The following is a 17,604-nucleotide window of genomic DNA, read 5'->3' as shown; positions in this document are numbered from 1 at the left end:
GAGGAAAACCTCTGTCACTGCAGAAGCTGCTCAGCATTTCTTCTCCTCTGGGGGCTTTCCTGCTCCTCTCTCCTCTGGCTTCCTGATGCTCTGGGACCTGAGTTGGGGGCTGGTGCGAGAGGGTTTCCGTTTCCCAAGGTGGCCAGCTCCAAGATCCTGCTTCTATTTGGCCCCCAGCTAGCCATCTGCCTCTTGCCTGGCATGGGCAGCAAGACTAGGTCTCTGCCTCCTTGTAGGAGCTGTCCACCTCTCATTCGACCCTTTGGTCTCCTGGGGAGATGGTCCATGAGCAGTATTCCTGGACCGTCAGCATCTGGGGGGCTTCCTAAAACGAAGCTGGTTGGGCGTCACCCTAGATCCTTGGAATCAGAATTTTTGAGGATGGGGCTTGGGAATCTGCATTCGAACAGGCTCCCTTGGGGGAGTTCTTAGGAATGGTAAAGGGAGAGAGCCGAGAGCCAGGGCATGCGATCATCACACTGTACCCTGCCAGGGAGGGACTCATCTCCCAGGATGCCGGGAAGGAGTCTGGGTTGGTGGCAGTTAGATAAGACCGGTTGAATGAGCAGAGTTTCAGAAACCCAGGCAGGGAGGCAATCCCCTGGCTGGAGGCCCTTGAAGCGGAAAATTGCTCTCACCTCCGGGTCCGTCCCCCCCACACCCCAGGCTTCTTCACACAAGAGCTCTCTCCCTGGCAGAGCCAGCCAGGAACACTCAGGTTTGGGTCCAAGGAGGAAATTTGAGGAAGGCCTTGGAGATGGGCCAAGAGGAGAGCCAAGGAAGTGATGAAAGATATTTTTAGGATTACTTATTCCAGAGAAGGCCGAGGGGGCACCTTATCACCATCCAAGAACTTAGAGAGGCTTATTTATTAGACTCTTGACCCAGCAATCAGAGATTAAACGGCAGCTGAAAGGACTGAGGTGAGATGAGAGGAAGGGACCTGTGAGGTCCTGACACGGGTCCAGGAAGAGGCTGTGGAAGCTTCTATCCCGGTGTTTTTTGAGGACAGTTCATTCAGTCATTCCTCAGGTGTGTTTTGTTGTCTGCTGTATGCCTGGTACTTGCTTAGCATAGGGGGAAGCCACGAGCAAGGACTTGTCCCCCTGAGCTGGAGGTCGAGTGGAGAGTCCCTTCTGTTTGGAAAGCCTTTCTCCTTGTGGAGCAAGCTTGCCCAGGGCAGACTCCTGGGTGGCGGTGCCCCATTCCCCGCCAACTACCCCCGTGCTCCTGCAGGGAAACATCTAGAGAGTTGACTGCTTGCCAGTTTTCAGACATGCCGCCACATTTCCACAGGGTCCTCCTTCCATATGACTAAAGACCTTTCGGTAGGCTGAGCAGCCCAGGCTGCCCTCACCTCTGACAGTCCTGTTGGGGAAATCTCCTGTCTCAGAACCAGTGCCCCTGGCCCAACTTGCCAGGCCTGTCAGGTACCCTCCCTGAGCCCCTGCGGCTGCCAGAGTCACCTGGACACTGCTGTCCACCGCTGGACATCTGGACTCCCAGACACCCCTGGTGAGCGCTGGGCTCCATAGTTCAGCTTCCCTGGGGAGCCTGGTGAGATCAGGGGATTGCTTCTGCTTTGCTGTCCATCTCTCAATACATCAGCCATCCCACTATTTATCTTTCGGGGGTGTCTATAACCCAGCACTGCTAAGAGGGTGAGAGGGACACAGGAGAAACCTCTGTCGCTGACTCATAGGGTGGCCAGGGCTAATAGACATGAAGTAATGAGAGAATTTTATTCAAGTCCCAAACCACAAGGAAATGGGAGTAGAAACTGGGACACCTTAGGTCTTTGTCTAACTCCCTTTCCTGAACCACTGTTAACTTCTAGTAAGTTCCGGTTCCAGTGGAACCTCTCTAGGTTCTCCCTCTGTAAAATGGGAGGGTGATCTCTGTGCTTCCTTGAAACAAAGTGAGGGTGTGTACGGGGACAGACAGGAACAATGGCTTGTGTTTATGGAGAGCTTGTGAGGTGCTGGAAGCAGTTCTCAATACTTTGTATAGTTAACTCAACTAAGCTTCTTAACAACAACCTTGTGAGGTAGCACTGTTATTATTTCTGTTTTACAGAGGAGGAAACTGAGGCAAAGAGAAATGAAGAACTTGCCCATTAAGTGGCTGGATTCAGCCCCTGGCCCGTCTGACCAGGCTTCTCACTTACAGTAACTGGGAGAGTGAAAGGGCAGGTGGAAAAGCAGGGCCAGCTGGCTTTCAGACTCCAGGGTTGCCTCCCAAGGTTCCCAAGAGGTGCACCTGCCACCTTCAGACCTGGAAGCAGGACCCCGTGTCTCCAACCCAGCACCTGTTCCTGGGTGACAGCTGGGTGCCAACCTGAAAAACTGCTCTGTTTCCTCTCGTGAGGTGGTCCCCTCACCCCGAGCCAAGGTCCTTCACATCCCTTCAAGTAACGCTCGTGTATCAACTCATTTGCCGTTTTCAGAGCATTCTCCCACTTCACCTTCCCAGTATCGTTCTTCCCATTTGCCAGATGAGGGGACTGAGGCTCTGGTGAGATCAGAGACTTGTACAGTGTCTCCTGGTTGGTGGACTCAGTCCAGTGCCCTTCACTAAATGGAGGCGTCTCCGTAGAAAGTACTGAGAGATTCTTGGTCCTTCCCTCCCCAGGCCCCTTTATGGGGCTAAAACACCATTTTAGTCAGAATTCTGAGGACTCAAGGACCAGGCATAGCCCACACTTGATTGAATTCACTCAATCATTCATTTATTCAGCCATATTTACTTGCCATGCTCTAAGAGCTGTGCCACATGAGGGCGCAATGATGAGCTGCCCTGGGGACCTCAGAGGTCTGGGTGATGGAGGGACAAGGGAAGCAGAGAGTGAGCAGGCAGTTATAATACCAGGTACAAGTACTGAGGAAGGACACCTAAGTTTGGGAAGCAGGGATGGCTTCCTGGAGGAGGTGATGAGGCAAAATCTAAGGTGAGACCAGATGGATGAATAAAACTAGCCCCTGAAAATTAGGCTGGGGAGAGGGAGGGAGGAATGTTCCAGGCAGAGGTAAAGCATCTGGGAGGGCCCAATGGCAAAGGAGCGCATGGCGCACCTGCTATGTCCTCAGCTCCACCCGAGTTTCTCTCGCCCCAGATCTTTCCATCTCCCAACTGCCTGTGACCCCTTTCACCCCCAGAATGCCCAGCTCCCCACTTCCCCTCTGATGGGCAAGCCTGGGAGTGAGCACCATTGCGTCTGCCTGCCCACTGCCTTGCGCAGGGATGCCTGGTGTGAATGTGGATTATTTCCCTTTGGGGGTAACTGGAGAAGAAGCAGCAGGTGAGGCAGCGGGTATAGTATCGAGGAACATCCTGGCACTGGCTCTGTCCTGGAGACCCGTGGGAAGCCTTTGTCCCGATGGCCTGTAATGGGGTTTCAGGAGAGAGCTTCAATATTTGCAGCAAACAGTGGCACAAAGGATATGGAGGGCTATTGTGGACTCTCCAAAGAGGAGCTAATCCTCAGGCAAGCCTCCTGGGCCAGAAGGGGTTCAAGTGCTGGGCGGGCTGCTGGGGGGTGTTGTCATTTATGAGCAATTGTAGGAGATAATAACAGAGAGAGAGAGACAATCTCTATACAGATGGAGGGAGGTGGTGAGAGGCACTCCCCACAGGGAAAGAAGGGGACAGCACCTGTCCTGAAAGCTCAGGGCACAGGTGATACTTCCCCACCCCCACCCATCTGAGCTCTGTGCTTCCTCCAGGCGGCCTGGGCTGCCTTGTCAGCTGTTCTTTGCCCAGGGGTCAGATGACTTTGGGGTGGGGACTGTCAGCCAGGACTCTCAGGCCTCTTTCTTCCCTTTCCTTCTCTCTAGCTCTCTCTCTGGGCCTCTTTTCGGTCCACTGCACATAGACAAGTCATTGCTTGGCTCCAGGGACCAAGGAGAGAAAACCAACTGTATTTGCATATCATTAGCATAAAGAAGCTCTATTTGCATAAGTCTGTTTTAAGCTCCTCCCTCCTTCAAAATTGCCCCATCATCTCTGAATATGGTACATAAATGTGCTGTCCAGCCACTAGGACAAGGGATGTCTTGGGGGCTGGGGGTTGGTAAAGGCTTTTTTCCTAGGTCCCTTCCAGGGATGCCTTGTGGCCTGAGTGGAGGGAAACAGAACCAAAGTAAGGCTTTGTGATGACCTAGAGGGGTGGGATAGGGAGGGTGGGAGGGAGGCTCAAGGGGGGGGGGATGTGGTGATATATGTATGCATATAGTTGATTCACTTTGTTGTACAGCAGAAACTAACACAACATTGTAAAGCAATTATACTCCAATGAAGATGTATTAAAAAAAAAAAAGAAATCTGCAGTCTGGGAGTGGGAGAGGTTGGAAAATTCAAACCTGCAAGCTTTGCATCAGCACCGGGGGTTCTGCCAGGATCCCCTCACCCCAGACACCTCCAGGAGTACAAAGAGCTGAGATTGGAAATAGAGGAGGAAATGTGCCAGTACACTGATTTACATTACAATTCGCATAATCTTGTGTAATTTGCATGGGTGAGATTACTCAGTTGTCCAGAAATTTTCAAATTAGATCTTTTTGCTTCTTAAAATTCTTCCTTCTTGGAGTTTTCTTTCCTTTGCTTGTTGTCAGCTTCCTAAGATGTGGATCAGCTTCCTCTCCAGGAGGGAGAAGAGGACTGGGGAGGAGCATAGTAAAAGGGATGGGGTGGAGAAGACAGGCAGTGTAGACATCTGAATTGGAGAAAAGGGGTGGTGTAGACATCTGAGGCCTCTGCCAGGTCCCAGCAGTACCATCTCCCATTTCTGTTGTCCCTACTCTGTGGGGATCTTCTTTCTACTCACAAATTCATGGGAGTAGAGCAGGAATGAGGCTGGGTTTGTCCGCCCATTTCCCAGAGGGCAGCCAAGGCTACACAATAAGAACCCAGAAGGCCCGACTCCCAGGCCACATTCTGGCCAAGACTGAACTGAATCTAGAAATCAACAGCCTTGCTCCTGGGGAGAAACGGCTGGTTTTAAGAAGCATCCTCCAGACTGCTCCAGACAGCAGCAGATGGGTCCCCTCAGCCCTGGGGTTCTAGGCCACCTCTCTCTTCGGGGTAGGAAGGGAAAGGGGAAGAAACCTGATCCCTCTCACAGTGGCGCCCCGGAAATCTAGTGTTTTCCATTTACAGCCCATTATTAGTATACTGGATTGGCCAAAAAGCTCGTTTGGGTTTTCCCGTACACTCTTACGAAAAACCTGAACAAACTTTTTGGCTAACCCGGTATATAAGATAAAGGAGGCTGAATTCTGCTGAAGCTCGGGCGAAGGGAAACACCTGCAAAAATCATTTGCTGAACCACTGTCAGCAGTGGTTCCACCTACTCCCTGCCTACGTCTGCCTTCCCTGACCTCTTCTCCCCTCTGTCTCTTGTCTTCTAAACATGTTTTTAAAAAAACATTGTTATAATTACTATTCACAAACTCCAATGCTATTTAAACTAATAATAATATCTCTTCTAAAAATAATCACATTCAGATCACATTACTCTTCTGCCTGGGAGCCTCTGTTAGTCCCCATGCTCCTTTCCACAGTGTATGAAGCCCTGCACGGTGCAGATCCAGACTTCCTTTCTTACTTCACCTCTTACCACTGTCCCCTTTCTCATGACTCTTCAGGCCCCTGGCTGCCCTACAGCTTGGAGAACATTCCTAGCTCATTCACACCTCAGCTTCTTTTCTTTGTTGGCTCTTCCTCCAAGGTCTTCTGAAAGTCAGATTCTTTTTTTTTTTTAACATCTTTATTGGAGTATAATTGCTTTACAATGGTGTGTTAGTTTCTGCTTTATAACAAAGTGAATCAGTTATACATATACATATGTTCCCATATCTCTTCCCTCTTGCCTCTCCCTCCTTTTCATCGCTCAGGGTTCGGCTCTGCAGTCCTCTCCTCACACAGGCCCTCCTTTGCCTCCCCACCTGGATAGGACTCCCAGAGTATCAAAGCTGTACCTCTCTTATTTATTTGATAACTTACCGGTTCTGTCTTCCATATGGGCAGATACCTCACCTGCCTCATCCATCTCCATGTCTCCAGCACACGGTAAAGCACCTAGAACATTGCAGGTGCTCATTAAATATTTGCTGTGTGATGGATAATAACACCCAGTGACAGACTGGGGTTGGTGATAGATCATAGATTTGGAGTCAGAGAGATGCAAGTTCGCATGCTGGTTTTGTCACTCCCTGGTGAATGGCCACGGGCAAGATACTCACCTCCCTGAGCCTCTGAGCCTCTTTCTGGGAACAGAGATAATAAGATATATTGAAGGTGAAGTGTGTGGCACTAGTAGGGGCTCATTAAATAGAGATTATTGACATGGATAATTACATCTTTGTTTCGTACTTACTTTGCACATGAGTCTGTTCCTGCCCTCAAAACTTCAGTTTATTGAGAGACACAGTGACCTGCATGGCCAGCTATGAAACAATGGTGAACATACTAAAACAGAGATATGAACCAAGTACCAAAGGAACAGAGGAAATAACAACAAATTCCACAATCCCTGCATTGGAATAGCATTTTACAGTTTATGTACCATGTACACTTCTGTCATTTATTTGATTGGCTCCTAGACTGTTGAAGTAGGCAAGGCCTCAGCAGCTCCATTTTACAATAAGAGATCAGAGGCTCAAAGAGATGACATCATTGGCCCATGGTCACACTATATCTCCTTGCCCTGCTATTTGTATTCCCCCAAAATTCATATGCTGAATCCTAACCCCCAAGTTGATGGTATTAGGAGGTGGACCCTTTGGGAGGTGATTAGGTCATGAGGGTGGAGCCTTCATGAATGGGATTAGTGCCCTTATAGAAGACACCCCAGAGAACAAGCTTGTCCCTTCCACCCTGTGAGGACACGGTAGGAAGGTGGCCATCTGCAACCCACAAGAGGGTCCTTAGCAGAACCTGACCATACTGGCCCCCTGGTCTTGGACTTTCAGCCTCGAGAACTGTGAGAAATAGATTTCTGTTGTTTATTAGCCACCTAGTCTAGTATTCTGTTACAATAGCCTGAACAGCCTGAGACACCCACTCTATCCTTCTTCCACTACACTCATTCCTCTGGACACCTTACGTGATTATCTGTGTATGTTCCATCTCCCAGGCTAGAATGCAAGCTCCATAACAGTCTGTTTTGTTCACTGCTCCATCCCTAGTTCCTAGAACAGTGCCTGACACATAGTAGTCACTCAGTAAATATGTATGGAATGAATGAATGGAAGATAGAAGAAAGAATTAGTGAAAGGCTGGTGTAGGCTTCAAACCTCTCAAGCAGGAGGCAGAATAGCTGGCTAAGAGCTCAGCTTCTGGAGCCTGACAGCCTGAGTTTAGATCTCAGCTTTGCCACATACTAGTGTGCAACTTGGACAAGGGATTTAACCTCTCTGTGCCTCAGTTTCCCCATCTGTCTAATGGGGATGATAATATAACACCTAGTTCATAGGATTGCTGTGAGGACTAAATGACTTAACATTCATAAAGTGCTCAGAACAGTGCCTCGTACATAATAAGCCTCAAAATATATTTGGTAGCTTAAAAACAACCAACCAACGAAGGTATTTTGACTCCAAATCCAGCATTCTCTCTCTACACCATGTTATGTAGAGCTGTATAGTTTCCAAATGACTAACATATTCATGATTTTATTTTATCTTTCTATCATTTTTCTATCTTTCCCTGTGAAACGACCAAGAAATAATGATATAATAATTTTTTGGCTGTGCTGCACGGCATGCAGGATCCTAGTTCCCCTACCAGGGAAACTGTGCCCCCTGCAACGGAAGCACAGGGTCTTAACCACTGGACCACCAGGAAAGTCCTCAAGAAATAATTATTGTCCCCATTTTACAGAGGAGAAAACTGAGGCTAGGCACAATGGCTCAAGACCACACAAAAGCTTGGTTAAAATAACCTGACTTCAAATCAATGATTCTGTCCATGATTCCACAGGTAACTCTCTCCCCTAGATCTAGCCTGAAACAGGAAAAAAAATAAAATAAAATCAGAGACTGGCAGAGATTCTCAGAAGCCCTAAAAACATCAGTCTCTCCCATTTTCAGGATTTGGAAATCCACTTAATTTTTTCCAATCATGGGCTGTCATTGTATACAAAACAAATGTTGCTGAGACTTTAAGGGCAAGGAAATCTCCCACAGATTCAAGAGTGATGGATCCAAGGCTGCAAATGTCTGGGGAGCTCCCTGTTGACCAAAGCCCTCTCCTCCCCAAAAGCAGCTGTTATGGGCCCAGAACTGTGCCAGGTGCGTGGCATAGGGAGAATGCAGTGAGTTCTTCCCAAAGGTCCTCTCTTTGGTCCAGATTGGAGGGTGGAGACAGAATCTTCCTGGGGCTAGGCTTGTCAGCTGCCTGCTTTCAGATGCCCTGGGTAGGCGTGAGAATTGGATTTTGTTTTAGGTGACCACAATGCTAACCAGGCAACTTGAGTCCCAGAAGTCACTGAGGGGAGAAGATGTGGAGGTACAAATAGGATGAATGAGTTTTTTTGTTTGTTCCCTCACTTGTTTATTCATTGCATCCTCATTTATTGTGCCCTTAACCTACAATGGTGATCCCAGAATCCTATGTCTTTATTCACTTTATTATTTAAATAAGAGATTTAAACCAACACCCTTGCAATTCTTCCTGATCCAGTAATAACTACCATTTATTAAGCATCTACTACGAGCAGGCATAGCACGTGCATGACCCTTCAAGGTAAGCATTATTATCCCCACATACAGATGAGACCGTGGAAGCTCTGAGAGGTCAGGTGACAGGCCCAAGGTCCCACAGCTAAGAAAAGAAGGTCAGGATTCAAACCCAGGTGGGCCTGACGCCAAAGCTCAGGCTGTGGTTGAAATTTTAAAATTTGAATACTTGAGTCATTAAAAAGAATGCCTGTAACATACATCTAAGATGCAAGGTGTAATAATAAAATGACTGCCTGTGGCTCCACAACTCTATGGAGAAATAGAACATTCCCAGCATCGTCCTGGTGCCTTGTATGTCTGGCCCCTATTGCATCCCTCTGCTTCCCCCCACTCCGACCCCCAATCAAGGTAATCACTGTCTAAATTTGGGGTCCATTAGTCCGTTGTTTGCATGCCTTTTGTTGCTTTATGTTGTTTTACCACATGCATTTGTGATAAATAAGTATGAAGATAAACCATTTAGTTTTGAACTTTACATAAATGGTTTACAGTATGTCTTCTATGGCTTGCTGTCTTCTATAAGCTTCTAAGATGCACCCAGTTGATATATGTGGCTTTATTTATTTCCACTGCTGTGAAATTCCATTGTTTGAATATACCACATTTTATTTATCCAATTTCCTGTAGGATATCTAGGTCATTTCTAGTTTCTTTCTTTCTTTAAAATTTTTTTTGCTATTACAAACAATACTACAAAGAAAATTCTTTTTTTTTTAAATTGAAATATAGTTGGAACTTCCCTGGTGGTCCAGTGGTTAAGAATCCGCCTTCCAATGCAGGGGATGTGGGTTCGATCCCTGGTTGGAAAACTAAGATCCCCCATGCCGTGGGGCAGCTAAGCCCGCACACTGCAACTACTGAGCCCAGGTTCTCTGGAGCCTGCGTGCCACAACTAGAGAGAAGCCTGTGCGCCACAACTAGAGAGAAGCCTGCACTCCACAACGAAAGATCCCACGTGCTGCAACTAAGACCCGATGCAGACAAAAACAAAATGAATAAATAAATATTAAAAAAAATAAATTGACGTATAGTTGATTTACAATATTGTGTTAGTTTCAGGTGTACAGCAAAGTGATTTGGTTATATATGTGTATGTATATATCTATATCTATCTATCTATCTATCTATATTATTCTTTTCCATTATAGGTTATTACAAGATATTGAATGTAGTTCTCTGTGCTATACAGTAAACCCTTGTTGTTTATCTATTTTATATATAGTGATATGTATCTGTTAATCCCATATTCTTAATTTATCCCTCCCCCTCCCCTTCCCTCTTTGGTAACCATAAGTTTGTTTTCTATGTCTGTGAGTCTGTTTCTGTTTTGTAATTAAGTTCTCTTGTACTATTTTTTAGATTCCACATACAAGTGATATCATATAGTATTTGTTTTTCCCTGTCTGACTTACTTCACTTAGTATGATAATCTCTAGTCCATCCATGTTGCTGCAGTTGGCATTATTTCACTCTTTTTTTTAATGGCTGAATAATATTCCATTGTATATATATACCACGTCTTCTTTATCCATTCATCTGTTGATGGACACTTAGGTTGCTTCCATGTCTTGGCTATTGTAAATAGTGCTGTTATGAACTTTGGGATGCATGTATCTTTTCCAATTATGTTTTTTACAGGATATATGCCCAGTAGTGGGATTGCTGGATCATATGGTAACTCTATTTCTAGTTTTTTAAGGATCCTCCATACTGTTCTCCATAACGGCTGCACCAATTTACATTCCCACCAACAATGTAAGAGGGTTCCTTTTTCTCCACACCCTCTCCAGCATTTATTATTTGTAGACTTCTTAATCATGGTCATTCTGACTGGAGTGAGGTGATGCCTCATTGTAGTTTTGATTTGCATTTCTCTGATAATTAGTGATGTTGAGGATATTTTATGTGCCTGTTGGCCATATGTTATGTTATGTCCTCTTTGGAGAGATGTCCATTTAGGTCTTCTGCCCATGTTGTGATTGGGTCATTTGTTTTTTTGATATTGAGCTGTATGAACTGTTTGTATATTTTGGAAATTAAGCCCTGTTGTCTCTTCATTTGCAAATATTTTCTCCCATTCCGTAGGTTGCCTTTTCATTTTGTTTATGGTTTCCTTTGCTGTGCAAAAGCTTATAAGTTTGATTAGGTCCCATTTGTTTAGTTTTGCTTTTATGTCTTTTGCCTTGGGAGACTGACCTAAGAAAATATTGCTATGATTTATGTCAGAGAATGTTTGCCTATGTTCTCTCCTAGGAGCTTTATAGTGTCATGTCTTATATTTAAGTCTTTAAGCCATTTTGAGTTTATTTTTGTGTATGGTGTGAGGGAGTTTTGTAACTTCATTGATTTACATGTGGCTGTCCATCTTTCCCAGCACCACTTGCTGAAGAGACTGTCTTTTCTCCATTGTATATTCTTGCCTCCTTTGTCAAAGATTAGTTGAACATAGGTGTGTGGGTTTATTTCCAGGCTCCCTATTCTGTTCCATTGATCTATATGTGTTTTTGTGCCAATACCACGCTGTTTTGATTACTGTAACTTTGTAGTATTGTCTGAAGTCTGGGAGGGTTATGCCTCTAGCTTTGTTCTTTTTCCTCAGGATTGCTTTGGCAATTCTGGGTCTTTTGTGGTTCCATATAAGTTTGAGAATTATTTGTTCTAGTTCTGGGGAAATTGTCATGGATACTTCGATAGGGATCACATTAAATCTGTAGATTGCTTTGGGTAGTATAGTCATTTAAACTATATTAATTCTTCCAACCCAAGAGCATGGGATACGCTCTTCCCATTTCACTGAATCTTTGTTGATTTCCTTTATCAATGTTTTATATATAGTTCTCAGCATATAAGTCTTTCACCTCCTTGGTTAGACTTATTCCTAGGAATTTTTTTTTTAATGCAATTTTAAACAGTATCTTTTTTTTTTTTTACTTTCTTTTTCTGATATTTCATTGCTAGTGTAAAGAAATGCCACAGATTTCTGTATATTAATCTTATATCCTGCTACCTTGCTGAATTCATTTATCAGTTTTAATAGTTTTTTGTGTGGAGTCTTTAGGGTTTTCTATATAGAGTATCATGTCATCTGCATATAATGAAAATTTTACCTCTTCCTTCTGATTTGGATATATTTTATTTCTTTTTCTTGTCTGATTGCTGTGGCTAGGACTTCAAATATTGTGTTGAATATAAGTGGCGAGAATGAGCAACATTATCTTGTTCCAGAATTTAGCAAGAAGGCTTTCAGCTTTTTACTGTTTAGTATTATGTTGACTGTGGGAGAAAATTCTTGATCATGACCTCTGGTGCACCAGCAAGGGTTGTGCATGTGCAGGGTGGAATTGCAGGTTTGGAGGGCCTGTATGTGGTGCCTTACTCAATATATCCAAAAAAAATTGTACCAGTTTACTTTGGAGCCTATAAGCTAGAGTAGTGTCTTTCCAGGGGTCAGTGCTGGGTTTAGGAAAGGGGGTTCCAGGGTGTTGACAAACTGGTAAGCCCTGAGATTAACCTTGGGAAATTCCTACCTCTAAGTGTGGTAATTCACAAAGGAGTGCACAGACTTGATAGTTTATCTCCAGAACTGAGCTTCTGATGTTGGAAATGATCGCTCAGTTACTAGTTAACATCCCAGGAGACAGGATCCTCCGATAGGACACACGAGAACCAAGAGAATTTGAGATGATCTCACCACATCCCAAGGGACTTGGCATCTTGGCCAGAGCATGTGAGCTTGGAGCATTTCTTAGTCGTGTACCCTCTGGTGGCAGAATCCAAGTTTGTCAGCCTTGGATTCAAGGCCATAGGATGGACTGACTGGAGGCAGCTAGGTCCTGGTTGGAGTTTTGCTTCTTTCCCTGCTTGTACTTTTTCCCACTAATATTAATTTTCCTTCTTTTAAATTATTGATTATGTAATAATTCAAAGAGTTCAAAGTTCAAAGTATAAAATTATACAAGGAAGAGTCTTGCTCTCACTCTTGACTCCCACTTGCCCAGTCCCCCTCTGAAAGGTAACTGCTTTTATCCATTTTCCATGCATCCTTCCAGAGTTTTCTTTATGTACAAGCAAACATGAACATAAAATCTTATTTAAGCCTCCTGTTATGGAAGAGATAGCATATTATTCCCATGATTCTGCCATTGCCTTTTCACATAACAATGAATCTCAGCTATCTATTCCATGTCATTACATAGAACATTTTATTGTTATTAAAAAAATACCTATGCAGTATTCTATTCTATTCCACAGTATTTATTTATCATCCACTATGCACCAGTCTCTATGCTGAGTGCTGGGGTTAAAATGATTAATCAAAACAGGCCCACTTCAATAGAAGTTAATTTAAAAAAAAAACAAGCCCTGCCCTCAGGGACACTATAGTCTAAGGGCAAACAGACAAACAATTATGATAAAATACTGCAGGAGCTCTTCCTTCCAAAAATATTTCTCCAGTCCCAACCCTTGTCAGGCATTGCTCTGGGCATGAGGCAGACGGTGGTGAATAAAACCAATGAAAATCCCTGCCCCTAGTGGAGCTACTGTTCTGGCACTGTGATACGGGGGGCTGGGGGGGCACATGGTGGGGTCCCTAACCTGGTCTTGGTATCAGGGAATCCTTACTGAAGGAAATGATGCTTTAGCTGATAACTAACAGCTAAGGAGGAATTGGCCTGGTGAAGGACCAGAGAGGGGCCAGAGTTCCCAACAGAGGTCCCCTGCCAGGTGGGGCAGGGAGGTGAGAGGCATCCCTGGGGACTGAGAGAAAGTCCTCCCTTTGCAGCGTCGAGAGAGACTATGGCCAGAGCTGAGCCCTGACAAGCAGGCAGTGGCTGGCAGCGGTGGGCCCTTGTAGGTCACAAGAGGCACTTGTCCTGTGGAGGCCACTGCGATGGCTGCCACGTGGAGTGGTTAGGAAAGGGACAAGAGGGCAGGCAGGGGGCTCAAGGGGAAGGAAGTGTGGTCTAGGCAAGGCTTGTGATCGGCTGGACCCATTGGAGCAGAAGATGAGGGGAGAAGGAAATGAATTCAAGACAAGGACGAGGAGGTGTTGACAGGACATGGCGGGATGTGAGTGGCGGGAGAGGAAGCCTCAGTCTCCTCATCTGAAAGATGAGGCCAATGCCCTCCTCCGTGGGCTGTTGTGGAGGATTCACTGGTATGAGGAGGGCTCTTGGCAGGGTTTCTGTCCCCTCACTGCCAGCATCCCTTCACCTGGTTTTTTGTTTGCTCCCCTCCAAGCCTATGAGCTTAGTTACAATTTTTCTGTACTTCAGCAAGGGAAAACTACTGTCTGATCTTCTAAGCCCTTGCTCCCCCCACGCCCCCAACAGGCATGCACAGAGTGTCCTGGTACAGGCCGCTGCCCTCTACTGGAACTAAACTTCCTGCCTTGCCAGCACACACTGCAGAGGGAGCCTCCAGGTGCGCATGCAGCAGGGCTGGCCTCACGCAGGTCCGCTGTCGCAGCTGTGTCTGCTGTGCGCGGCACCTAGTTTTGGTGTTGTTGCCAGCGTGGCTGCTTTGAGGCTGCCCTTGGACTGTGTGCTCCTGGGAACAGGACCCCATTGTGGGCACCTGCCACGGGCCTGACTGCGGCATCTGCCTGTGGCTGTGGATGCAGTGGGAGCCTCTGCTGAGCAAAGAGCAAATGCAGAAACAGCGTTTCCCCAAATCCCCTTGGGCACCATGGCGCCCAGTAGGGCCCGGCCAGGTTTATTTGGCGAGAAGATCTGGGTTTGTTTTTCTCCAAGCCGCATGGGCGTGTGCTGCCCAGAGCCCTGGCCTGGATTCTCTTGATTATTCACTAGCAGCCTGGAGCTGCCCCTCGGAGGAGGGCTGTAGTGGGTAGAGGAGCAGCCTGGTTGGAGCAGTCTTGTTAATCTAGGTCCTCTTCTCTGAAAGAATGCTGAGGACAGGGCCCTGGGACATGCTGCCCGCCCCCCCCCCCCCCCGCCCCTGCCAGGCTCTAGTGGGCTCCCTTTGGCCGGGAGTTGCAGCCCCACATCCTGCCTCTTTCTGCGAATACCTGCCCCTACTGGCTGGGAACCGAGGGTCAGTCTCAGACTCAGGAGTGGGGGAGGGGTGTGGAGCGGCCCACAGTGTTTTGGCTCAGTTCCATTTGCCCTGGAGATTGGTCACCAGCATGTCCCCTAGTCTTGATAGGAGGGATGCCGTGGGCCTCAGGTCCCCACTCTCCACCCCGCATGTGAACATTCAGTCCTGGCTCCTGACTCTGGGGAAGATTCAGAATGCGTGGTTTGGGGCACGTGGCTTTTGCAAAGACAGAACCTTTTATCTCCAAGCGGCCCAGGTGGGCCTGACCAGGGCTCTGTCATTCCGGAGGGCACTGAAAACATAGTGCTTACTCAGGCGCAGTTTCCTGGGTGTGTGCCCCCTGCGCTCAGAAGGACCCCACGCTTGGTTTAATGATCCAGTGTCACCGTCTCGGAACTCCTCATGATTTTTGGCCAAGGGGTGGGGCATTTTCATTTTGGGCCCTGCCAATTACATCACTGTTCCTATTATACTCTTTGTTGTCTCTGTCTTCCCTTTTATTATCTTTTGAATTTTGAACTATGGGGATATTGAAAAAAAAAAAACTTTAAAAACTAAATACCACAAAAGATTAAAACGAAGAAAGACACACTTGTTATTTGTTGTGCACGTTTAGAATGGTTCCTACGTCCATTGCAGCGCACGGGCTGCTGCATACACGCCCACGCACCACACGTCCAATCCACAGTCCGACAGACTCCTAGGAGAGCCTGTGTGATGTGCAGGGTGCCACCCCCATGAAGGACACAGAGACAAAAGTGTGCTCCAGGCCACCTGCTCCTATGTCAGGTCCATGCCGCTGCCCAGGACAAGCAATTCTTACTTCACAGCTGGGTGGGGAGAAGGGGTTCCCCAGACTTTCTTACTGACTCCCACCTCATATCTTCAGTGTCAGATGACACTTGGAAGTCATAGGCTAACATCCCCAGCTCTGCTGGGAGCTCAGGGAAGAATACTTCTGTGTAGACAGGAGACTTCTGTGGTGGGCATGGATGTGGTCATGGGAGACCCTGTGGGGTCATCTTGCCTATTCCCTTCAGGTTGGGCTCTATCTGTGTTGTTTATCGCCAGAAGAAAAAGAAGATTATGGCTGTAGAGATTGCAGGGACAGAGGCTCCATGGGCTTTCCAGGCCCCTCTTCTAGTATTTGTCACTGATGCAGATTTCTTGCCTGAATCACTGATGCTGCAGTTTTTGCTCGTCTCTCTGTAGGCTTAAGAAACTGGGATTTTCCTGCCCCACAAATCTCGAAGGGTTGAAAATGCCCAGAGCCCGAGAAGAAGCTGTGAGCATCTACACAGGAAAACTGCAGCTCTTCATGGGCCTGTGGAGCTTCCGCTTTCTGCTCTGCTGGAAGGAAAGGATCACTGCTGCCCTCTGTTGGTCGGTTGACAGAGACTCAAGGAGTCATCCAGAGGGCGGGGTCCCCTTTGCTTTTCTCTGGGACAGCAGCTTTGAGTCCTCAGGTAAATTCATCTTTTCACTGTTCCTGGCATGCAAGTTTGTCCTCGACCTGGGGCCTTGGCCCTTGCTGCAACCTCTCCTCAGAATGTTCTTTGTCGAGTTCAGGTGGCAGCCCCTTTCTCATTCTCTAGCCTTTGAGTCAATGTCACCTCCCCAGGGAAGCCTTCATGGACTACTTTGTCTGAAACAGCACCCAACCCCACCCCCTGTCCCTCTCTACCCCATTACCTTGTTTCACTTTGTTCAAGCACTTACCTGCTATTTGAAAATACCTGTTTAAATTCTGTGTTTACTGCCTCTCTCCCTCGCCAGAATGTCGGATCCAGGAGAGCAAGGTTGGTTACATTTGTCACTGGACCTCAATGCATCGTACATAGTAGATACTCAAAAATACTTGTTGAAAGAATAATAAATGTATCTCAACAAGAGCAACTGAGATTCAAGCAGAGGTTCTGGTCTTCAAAACCACACTGACGTGGGCAGGGCACATGCAACTCCCATTTGACAGATGAATAAGTTGAAGCTCAGAGAGAGTTATGGGAGTTGCCTGAGCACCAGCAGGGAGAAATGCACCAGTCCCCGGTGGGTTTTTCCTGTGCTCCCTCAGTCCTGCATTCTGGAGGGGACAAACAGGGGGTGTCCCAGGCCTGAACAGCTGCTGCCAGGGGTTGAGGTAGACCCTCACTCCCTGGCCCCGGTTACGAGGGAGCCTGAGCTGCACCCTTGTCCAAAGCTGTGCTGTGGCTCTTGGGGGTGGTGGTGGATGGGCTGAGGAAGGCCAGTCCATAGGAGAATATAACAGGACTCCAGAGAGAGCGGCCTGTCTGCAGAGATGTGCGTTCTAGAGCAGGGGTGTGGCTGGGAAGGGAGTGTGGCAAGAAAGCTGGAGTCCGCGAGGGAATCGTGACTCTTCTGGGGTTTGGCTGTGACATCCGGAGTTTCATCCAGGCTCAAGGGCCCAGCCCTGGCCTCTCTACACTCAGCCTGAGGCAGGGCCGCCCTCTGGTTCTGGGTCCAGTGCAGATGCGAGGAATTCAGGGCTCTGGCCGCAGAGCCTGGACTGCCATCTGAGCTTGGGTGGGCAGTGGGGCTGGTGGGGGCCCAGGATGACCAGGCCCTGCGCGTGCTCTGTCCCTGGGTGTGCAGAGCGGGAGTCTGGAAAGTCAGCAGCAACTGCTCTTGGACTGGTCTTCTGGTGAGAGCTTGATGGAGTCTGTGAGGTAATTCTCCAAGACGCTTCGATACTGGAGAAGGAAAAGAGGAGTCAGCGTTCGCATCCTGGCAGGCAGAGCTCCACCTGCCCTCTATTTCTTTTCCTTTTTTTTTTTGCGGTATGCGGGCCTCT

General features: G+C 47.3%; 1 protein-coding gene across 2 annotated transcripts in view; it reads right to left on the bottom strand.

The window, feature by feature from the left end:
* Positions 1-5,870: 5,870 nt before the first annotated feature.
* Positions 5,871-17,604, bottom strand: part of RAB7B (RAB7B, member RAS oncogene family) — a 36,176-nt gene continuing 24,442 nt past the window's right edge. The window contains exon 6 of one of the 2 annotated variants that reach the window (XM_067729201.1): positions 5,871-6,075. In XM_067729201.1, the coding sequence (XP_067585302.1) occupies positions 5,881-6,075 (195 nt within the window). In that variant the 3' untranslated portion in view covers positions 5,871-5,880. Of the gene's footprint in view, positions 6,076-10,025; positions 17,504-17,604 lie in introns of those variants that run through there. The other variant, XM_067729202.1, reaches the window with a different exon arrangement.

This window comes from Pseudorca crassidens, chromosome 2 (genome assembly GCF_039906515.1).
Source record: "Pseudorca crassidens isolate mPseCra1 chromosome 2, mPseCra1.hap1, whole genome shotgun sequence".
NCBI lineage: Eukaryota > Metazoa > Chordata > Mammalia > Artiodactyla > Delphinidae > Pseudorca > Pseudorca crassidens.
This window is presented reverse-complemented; position numbering and strand designations above follow the sequence as displayed.